This window comes from Scomber japonicus, chromosome 7 (assembly GCF_027409825.1).
Source record: "Scomber japonicus isolate fScoJap1 chromosome 7, fScoJap1.pri, whole genome shotgun sequence".
Taxonomy (NCBI): Eukaryota; Metazoa; Chordata; class Actinopteri; order Scombriformes; family Scombridae; genus Scomber; species Scomber japonicus.
Window position 1 is genome coordinate 13,058,079 of NC_070584.1, and position 9,652 is coordinate 13,067,730.

The window sequence follows — 9,652 nt, forward strand, 5'->3', positions numbered from 1 at the left end:
ACAGAGCTTTTGCCCTTTTGTACTTTCCTCCTTCAGATAATAAAGCAATAATGATTATGTAATGCTTCTTCTATGTAAGCTCAATAGACTAGTCCCAGCAAGACACTCACGCTTCATGCTGTGCTGCGTCAGCTGACTACTGGCTTATACCCATTGAATCTCAATGCAATGATGTGGTGGTCTTTTTAAAAGCCTTCACACTCATATTCCTTGTTGATACTTTACAGCTGCTGCCATAAAAAAGTCACCTCCACTATAGCCTCCAACAGCTCTGGCTCAGCACTGTTTTATCCACCCTGCTGAGGTCGTACCACTAGCTTAAATATTGGGACTACTGTGTCTCCTCCAAGTCATTTATCATGTGTTGTCTATTCTGTCGTGTTATACAGTACTGCTGCAGGAAGGTGGTTTCCAACAGTAGTTTCATGCTGCCAAGTGAAATAAACTATTGCAATACATGATATCACTGATTGTAATAAATGATTGTTACTGGTAGTGACCTCATTCTACTTTTGGTAGTGAGAGGATGTGACAGTAATGGCAAAGATTATAACAGCAAATACCACACTTAAATAATTCATTTAGAATCACATTATTTGATTTAGTTTATTTGACAAGGACAGTGATCATTGATCAACAGACAAAAAAGTGCAAATGTAAGAGTTTAATATTCATCTGTTGTCCCATCCAGTGGTTTAAATAGGCACTCTAAAAACATATCTTAAAACATTCAAATTCCCACATTATAACACAGTAATCAGCAACAATGTTATGCCTACTACACCTAAAATCCACCAGTGATGGCAACATGAATCAAGATCTCAGACAATATTTTTGCATACATTTCCCAGTAGACATGGAAAATGAAAATTAATAAATGCAAAACTACAGTAACATTTTTCAAATTTCAATTATAAATGCACAAAAACCACACTATCCTCACATCAATGCTCTTCCTCTTGTTTTTTGTTCTCTATTTTGTTTTCTTTCTGTCAGTCTAACAAGATCACTGAAAGCAGCCTATCTGAATCTTTAATATGGATGTTGGTTCTCTGACTTAATTTATTCATGTACTTGTTGAGGTACATGCTGAGTTTTGAAGAAGAGGGTGCAAGTTGTTTTGATGAAGTTATGATTTAATTGACTAATTAATCTTTTTAAGCCTCCTTAAAGGCTGATTAGTGTCAAGAGTCCTTAGGCCAATTTGTCTTCTTCTCACTCTATAATAAGATATTTATTTTTCAACTAAATGTAACATTTTATACACTTAATAAACTGGATTTAAGATAAACCCATGCAGTGTATGATAATAATTTAATAAACAGTGTTCAGTAGATATTATGTTTTTTAAAACCAGTGTTGTTAGAGTTTTGTTTTCCAGAAACAGGCTATTATACATTCATTGTGTTATGAATATGTGCCAAAGGTCAGATCGATCTGTATGTCAATATGATTTCCAAAAAAAAATAAGAGGAAAGGAAACAATAGACTTTGACCTTTCTGATGTTTTACGTCTTAGTGGAGACTAAATGTCCGTCTCCAGATAGACCAACTTGTGAATTTCCTTCGTTGTGTACTCTAAGCTGCCAATCAGATTACATATTCTTACAGCCAATGGGGACAAAGCAGGCTAGCTGGCTGGGTGTGTTGGAGTTTAAACTTTGGACCTGAGAAGAGGAGCTGAGAGATACAGTAGAAACTCTTTAGGAACAGAGAGACAGAGCTTCTACACAACCGAGTAAATCGATTAATTCGACAGGATCTTTGTTGTCTTGGGGGCTTCTTTGGTGTGCCAACCAAGCAAGGAAGCTATGGAGCACTACTCAGACCAGGTGAGTAACAATATTGTCTTTTTGATTGGACTGTATTGTGCCAGTTATGGGTTACTGTGGGATCTGAAATTGGAAAGTCCCGTAGAAGAAAGTTCTGGCTTGACACAGCAATCCAGAAAATCCAGAAATCCTACGTCTAGAATTTAAATCTATCTTAATCTCAACACATGTTTTTGTTTTAGAATGAAAATGAAATAACTAAGTGTAATAAAAAGTGTCAGACTGACACAGCACAGAATGAAGGAACACATTGTACAGTACAGTACACTCTGCAATGACGTTGGTCAATTGTTGGCAGTAAAACAGTAGTCCCCAGCTGTGGCAGGATATTAAACCTTTTTCATCTGGTTCTCTTCGTTTCTAAAAGCATCAAAGAAAAAATACTGTTTGTTGTCATTAAATGTCATGATCTCATTTCAGGGCTGTGATGGCATCGAGCTGCTTGACTGGCTGTTTGATCAGAATGATGGAATTCTCCGTCATGAGGAACCAAGACACCATGGCAACCATCACACCTGGCCAATCCAGGACCCAAATGTATGTGTGACTGTGGGACTTTTAATGTCACTCATACATGCTATAAATAACTTTTTGCTTTGTATACCCTGTATAGCGGCATCCTCCTTTAAAGATTGTGTATGATAAAGACCTCTCGCCATGTTGTCACCTCAAACAGACTAATGATTGCACTTTTCATCCAGCAGATGCTGCAGCCGGCTGAGCAGGCAGATGATGACTTTCTCAATGCCCTTTTAAGTGGAAATGATTCTGTGTCAGGCTCGCCTCTCTGGTCTCCTTCTCCCAGTGACAGTGGGATCAGCGAGGACCCTCCCTCAGACCAGATGGACAGCCCTCAGCGCCCTGAGAGCCCCCCTGGGGACACTCACTACTTAGGCCCAAGGCCACAAACCAAGGCAGCCCTAGAGGCCAATGTCTCCATTGACCTCAGTAAGTGACAAGGAAAAAATTCATAATAAAAACATTATAAAAAGCGATAATTTCCTATGGATCCAACTTTATGGAGAAGAGTTTCCAATTATGTGAGTCCAAAAAAAGAAAAAAGATGGTGAATTAGTCATTTCAGTGACATCATCTTCTGGCTTTGTTCCTGCACATGAATCCTTGAATCTCATGTAGCACAGAGAATAAAGTAGGATAACATGTATTATTTGTGGATGTGTACAAGATTATTCAAACTATCAAAGAGTGTAACGTTCTGAAAAACAAAAAGTGCACATGTCGAGGACTAAACAGAATAATTGGTGTTTGAGCAATGTTCAAGGCTCCAGCTGTCATTAAAAAAAAAGTGGTATTGTTTATTGAAGAATTCATGCAGTGACACAGTCAGTAACATGTCTTTTTCCTGTTGTTTGCATGTGCTCTATCGGTATCCTTGTGTCTGTGTGGGTGCAGATGGCTGGGATCCTGGCTTCCCAATGGACAGGACAAAGATTACGCAATATCCTTCTGATGTACATAGACCGCAGCTGTCCTCTGGCTTCCCTCTAACTGTTAAGGATCTGCTACTGTCTGGCACACCGGAGCCAGTAAGTATGTCCTGGTTGTGTTTGGAGTATGTGGGGTTGATAGAGAGATAGTGTTTTGATGGTGTTTGTGTATCTTTTCTCAGCTATTTGACTCAAATACATAACCTGTTGTTTACCATTTGTATGAGTTAGTGTGTGTGTGTGTGTGTGTGTGTGTGTGTGTGTGTGTGTGTGTGTGTGTGTGTGTGTGTGTGTGTGCATGTGTGTGTGTGTATTTCGATAAAAACAAGTGGGTGACTACACTTGTTGAAATCACGGATTCACCAAGGGGCGAGGCCTTTGGAATTGCAAATGAAATATCTATTTTTAAACATTTGTTTACAGGAAGCATGCAGCAAACCTTCCCAGCAGTACTCGGCTTAGTATGCAGACAGAGGGATAATGAATATGCAGAAACATTTAAAGAATGTAGGTTCATACATGTTTCAAGCCTGTCTTGACACAATAATCAGGTGCCCATATGAAGACTAATACTGTGTTTTCTTGCTGTAATAATTCCTCCTGTTTAAATGCCCCCTCATAATGTTCTTTCAAATACAAAATACTTATCTGTGAGGCGATTTTGTCTGGAGGAAGAAGAAAAATAATGACCTGTGAGACAGTTTGATTTGAGAGAAGATCAATGATACAGACACATGAGACAGGTTCAGTTGGGTGTTTTTACTCACCTACTGACCTATGAATCAGTTGGCTGAAGAGTGGGGGAACCGTATTTGAAAACAAACTGACATATTTGCCAATTTTGGCTAATCATTTTGCCTAAAACTGGACAGCTTTGAGTTACACCAGGTGGTAAATCTTTTTTTTGGTAGCACTTTGGATCATGACCCTATGACAGTTAGTCTTAGTTTCAATAAACAATCGCTGTATACAGCTTTTTGTATAAAGTGCTGTAGGTGTGTCGGCCCTTTAAGAGCTTTTTTTAAAATGTTCTTCTCTTGCTCAACCTTTGCCATGACTCCGTCCAAAACACACACGTGGGTCATTTTATGACCCATGAGTCATTAGAAGGGCAGAATACAGGTCACAAAATATTCCCAAACCCTACTGATAAAAAGTAGAATTTTTACTTCAATACTTTAGATCGTTTAAGCCTCATATACGATTCAGATAAACATTTGTTCACATTTTTGCCAAAAATTTGGATTTTGTCCTCCATCACTGACATTGATAGCTCATCAGGGAGAGATCCTCTGAACAGTATGCACAAGAAGAATGATTACAGCAAGAAAACCTGTTTCAACGTACTTTGTTTTAAGACAGACTTGAAAAACTATGAACTTCAACCTATCCTTTATGTCATGTTCGTTAAAGTTGATATTTTCCGTAAACTTGCCCATAAATGTGTTACTTCCCTTATAAATCTGTCTTCAAAGTGAGGAAAGGGCAATTATGTAAGATCGTTGAATTGCATTTTATGGAAGGAAAGTGCTGCATCTTAAATGGCATTTGTCATAATTATTGGATTGCCAAACTTTTCATCAGTAGAAACAGCAAATGAGCACAAGCACGGTAATGTGTTTGTGTATTTTGTCTTCTGAAAGCTGAGGGTTTGCAGTGGTTTGTGTGGTTTAGCACACTCTGAATATTTATCCCGTCTTTGCAGCCCACTTTAATAAGAAGAGGGAGAGAGTTTTAGGTTCTCACACCATAACTGCTTTGAGGTGGTAATGACATTGAAGTGATGAAGGTGGTTGATATTCTGGACTCATTTAACTGCTTGTTGTAAAGCCCTTGGGAGAAGAGAGATGGTGGAAAAGTGTGTGTGTGTGTGTGTGTTGGGAGGGGGGGGACAGAGAGAGAAAATTTAACTGCAATGATGATGTTTTAAATATTATTATTCATCTCACCTTCAGCCCCCACAGCCATCACAACAGTCCATTCAAGAACTGATTCTCAATGAAGATGAGAAAAAGCTTTTAGCAAAGGAGGGGGTAACTCTGCCCAGCCAGCTGCCTCTTACCAAGGTACATTTCTATCAGTGTTGGTGGGTATACAATGAAAAGCCAGTGGGAGCTCTCTATCGTTTCTGCAGAGGTTCAAACTAAACACTACCTCCTCTGTGTCCAGTATGAAGAAAGGATTCTGAAGAAAATACGCAGAAAGATTCGCAATAAGCAATCTGCCCAGGAAAGTAGGAAGAAAAAGAAGGAGTATATTGATGGGCTGGAGTGCAGGTAAGAGTCTAATTTCCGTAAGATTGGCACTCAAAATCTAGAAAAGATGATGGCTTTTATGTTTTAGCGTATACACTACATATTCAATGTGCTTTCCATTACTGCAAACCATTTTCCAAAGTACACTGTAAGTATCTGGATTGTTTTCACGCTGCACCCTCCAAGCAGCCATTGGTCAGTCCATTTCAGTGAAAGTCACCAACACTTTGTAGCTCATGTTAGTGTGACTCCATGGCTTTATTCTGGCCTTTATCATTTGTCTGTGCCATCTCTCCATATGTTTAATGTCATTAGTTGCTGTCAAATACAGTAGTCAGGAGCGTAGACTGTTTAAAAAATGGACATGTACTGAACATGTGGGAAAGTAAACCAATCTTGAACAAAGAATATATGCACAATTATCTGAATAGGCTTTTAAATCATAAACTGAATGAGATTAGCACAGTTCTTAAAGTCATAGTATACCATAGTATGAACCATAGTATGAACTGTGATATGATAAAAAGGGAACACAGGTACTATAGAGATGCAACAATCCAGATTCAAACTGGGGATGTTGCAGTTGCCATGGTGCGTGTTTTAGCCCATGAGCTACTGCCTCATACACTTTTACAGAAAAACAACCACTGATAGTTTTGGGTTCAGCAGTGCAGTGATTATGTAAAAATAAATATATAATGAAGCTTAAATGAAAAAGTTCTATTCCACTGATTTCTGATTAGAGTAATTTCACTGTGTCTGTTCCCCCTCTGTATTATCCTCTCTAGGATGGCTGCCTGTAATGCACATAATCAGGAGCTGCAGAGGAAAGTGTCGCAGCTGGAGAAATGTAACATGTAAGGGATTTAAAAAAGTCTTCTTTTTTTTCTTTCCATTGCACAATCACTAATTTCTCTATAATTCTTTGGCAATGGTTATAATAACATTTCTTCCACTTAGAAACTGCCTTCGGTATCTTGCCTTTGCCTCTCATTCCCTCAAGACCTTGTTAATCCAATTATGTTTTATTAATATGTTTTTTCTTTCCATTCTTATTTTGGTTCTTTGTCTTTCCTCTTTCCTTTTCCCCTGTTCTCTCCACAGGTCACTAATGGAACAGTTGCGCAGGCTCCAGGCTCTGGTCATGAATACATCTAACAAGCCAGCCCAGACTGGGACATGTGTACTGGTACGAACGTCTTCTGTTTGTGTGTGTGAAAAGAAAAGCAGAAAAGCACAGCAAGAACGTGATTACTCTTTCTTCTGAGCATTGCAAACTGAATGCATAAGCACAGAGGGAACATTTGAACCTCTGGCCATACAAAAGTCAGACAAAAACACAACTTTCAACTTTCTTTGTGCATTTTCTTCCATCTTCTTCTTCTGGCCATCTTTTATCTAACTCCCTTTTCCTCTTTCCTTTCCGTTTTGACTTTTTATTCTTTTTTCTCAGGTGCTGCTGCTGTCTTTCTCCTTAATCCTGTTCCCCAGTCTCAAGCCGTTCTCTGACACCAAGGTCAGCCAAGGAGACTTCAGCCCAGTCAGAAGTGAGTAACCTTCAATACTAAATAGCTTTCTGCGCCCACCTGCCAACTAATCCAACACCTCTCTGTCACGGCCAAGGAGCTTGTCAGAACTGCAGTCTCACTGCTTGGCTGGGGATTTGCTTAAGTTAAAACTGTGTTAGATTTAATGCACGTAAAACCACATGCAGCCATGTCTAATCATTACGGTTATTAAGTTATTGCTCTCTCAAAAGCTTCAGAGAAATTAGCTTTAATCATCACTTGAATCAGCACAGCCCCCAGATGTCAATTTTTAAACTTAGGAGTCAAAATCAGGATTTCCGCTACACCAACATGTAATTTGTTACCATTAACTGTTTGACAGGCTTGAAAAGGCAATCAGTGCTACACTTGTTTACAACTTTGCAGAGATTTAGAGTCTTGAATGATGTATTCAATGTTTCTGTACACTGCACACAGGCACGTTCTTACTGAGCACAGTGCCAGCTTAACTGAATGAAAAATATAAACAGTAATAAGCAGAGCTGCATGTCCACAAAGGCTTTAACTTGTTTATCTTTCCTCTGTGTCTTATTCTCATACAGTCCAGTCACGGTCCCTGCAGAACCTCCAGGCTTCCCGCGTGCTGCATGTCATTGACCCCCCATTCTCCGCTGAGGATGAATCAGAATCTCTGCACCGGCATTTCCCAGGAGACTTGGGATTGGAGGATATTACATCACTGATGGGGAAGCTGAAGGTCAACGAACAACAGTCCGGTATGGAGCCTGTGCCTGTAAACAACAGTCAGGAAGAAAGGATGGGTCACTTTCAAGTAGACCCAATCACTGGTCACATAGCTTCTGTGACCTTGGATCCCCACAGCTCTGCTAGGCTGCGACCACACGCTGATGACATGTAAAAGAGATTAAATGAATTCCCCAAGTCATCTTCCTCCTAATAGTAGATCATGGAATAATTTGGGGCTGCTGTTTATATAGAAATTAAGTTTTAATCATTCCTGTTTTGCCTTTAACATACATGCATGTCTGTTTGCCTTTTCTTTATTTGTGATACTGTTTTATATCAATGCTCCAATATGAATGTTAAACTGAAATTTCCTGTCGGGTTGAACTGTGTATCCTTTTTGATGAATTGCCAGTATAAATTAGTGTGTGTTTGGGTGAATAGAGTTGTGATGATGTGTACAGTTTTGATCTCAGTGGATAATTGGTATTATGTTTTAAGGATTTTGAACGCATGTTTACACTGAAGAATTTATTAGAATTGTTTCGCTTCATCTGTGGATAAAACTGCCTCAAATAAAAAGATGTCAGAAAGAGGAAATGTGTGTCAAAACTACTGTATATGCATTTAAGGACTTATTAGGAATATTTCTCCTGACAGTTCCGCCAGAAAATATATGATCCGATGTCTACACAAGCCATCCTTTAAAGGGCAAGTACAGTAGCTTGGATGTCAGTAGAGACATGGTGTACAGGGAGAGAGAGAGAGAGACCAAAAACTAGGCCAAAGGTGCGAAAGGTGACCTCTTATCTCTTGGCTCAGACTTCTTACCCAATAACTGACGTGTTGATATATTTACTCACTGAAGACAGGCTGCCACATGTGTCTACAGCACTTGCCGTGTCTGCCTTGTCAGTGCAGACTACCTACTGATGGGATGAAAGTGTTTTTAACCCTGTTGCTTCTTAGACCAGAATTTCAAGGTCTGATTTGTTCAGGTTGACATTGGCTGAAAGACTTAACGTCACAGGGGAACCAGAGATGCACTTGTGAAATTAAAAGACTCCACTGTAGAAACTGGCTGATTATTTTTTTGACAGATCAGATTAATAATTAAAATAAAGTGTGAATAAAACACCAACAAGGTTCATATCAAATCAAAATTCATCCCCGAAGCGGAATTTTATGTTAAATTATTTCATCATCCTTGAACACGCTTTATAATAAAATTCCTTGAAAGCACACAAAACATAATATTGTGAACTTTTGTTAAACAACATAACACACATAATTCAGCTTTTTTTACTGTCATTTTCATTTTACTCCTCCTGATGAGCAGTTTGGCACCTTACATAGCAGCTTCTGCCATCAACGTAAGAATGTGTGAGTGTGACATGTAGTAAAGTTGTCAGAAGACTGTAGTCGCCTGTAGTCTGTAGTGCCAGTAGAGAGATGATAGAGAGAGGGAGATGCAGCACAGCTCTCCAGGCAGCTCAGGGAGATGCAGCACAGCTCTCCAGGCGGCTCAAATCACAAACATTGCAGGTCATGGTCGATGCTGAAGACTGAGGGTGTCCCAGTTCTAGTTTAAAGCAATGAAAAAACTTTAAAAAAACAGATCTGTGTTTCGTAACACATTCAAATAAACAATAAGGGCATTCAACAAAGAGAATTTTATAATCTTCACAATACTTTTTCTCTAACTTGAGGCTTTTTTTTAGACCCCTTGACACACCACACCAACAGTCGACCGCTGGGCATCTTTGTTCCATACGTGTTTCACCAAACTGACTGTCAGCATGGTTCATACAGTGTGTTAGAGTGAAACTTTTAACAGCAGCTTCAAGCAGTGCATCGATCTTTAC

General features: G+C 39.2%; 1 protein-coding gene across 1 annotated transcript; it reads left to right on the forward strand.

The window, feature by feature from the left end:
* The first annotated feature begins 1,675 nt into the window (after nt 1-1,675).
* Nucleotides 1,676-8,991, forward strand: creb3l3a (cAMP responsive element binding protein 3-like 3a). The gene is made up of 10 exons (XM_053322456.1): nt 1,676-1,832; nt 2,253-2,369; nt 2,537-2,780; nt 3,246-3,379; nt 5,236-5,346; nt 5,450-5,556; nt 6,324-6,392; nt 6,640-6,724; nt 6,989-7,082; nt 7,646-8,991. The coding sequence occupies exons 1-10, from the start codon at nt 1,812-1,814 to the stop codon at nt 7,960-7,962; spliced, it is 1,299 nt and encodes a 432-aa protein (XP_053178431.1). The 5' UTR covers nt 1,676-1,811; the 3' UTR covers nt 7,963-8,991.
* Nucleotides 8,992-9,652: the final 661 nt, after the last annotated feature.

Bases quoted from the DNA above. Each gene is read 5' to 3' on its own strand.
- creb3l3a (XM_053322456.1), top strand. From the start codon at position 1,812: ATGGAGCACTACTCAGACCAG. The intron at 2,781-3,245 runs GTAAGTGACAAG...GTGTGGGTGCAG, and splicing joins CAATGTCTCCATTGACCTCA to ATGGCTGGGATCCTGGCTTC. The intron at 5,557-6,323 runs GTAAGAGTCTAA...TATCCTCTCTAG, and splicing joins ATTGATGGGCTGGAGTGCAG to GATGGCTGCCTGTAATGCAC.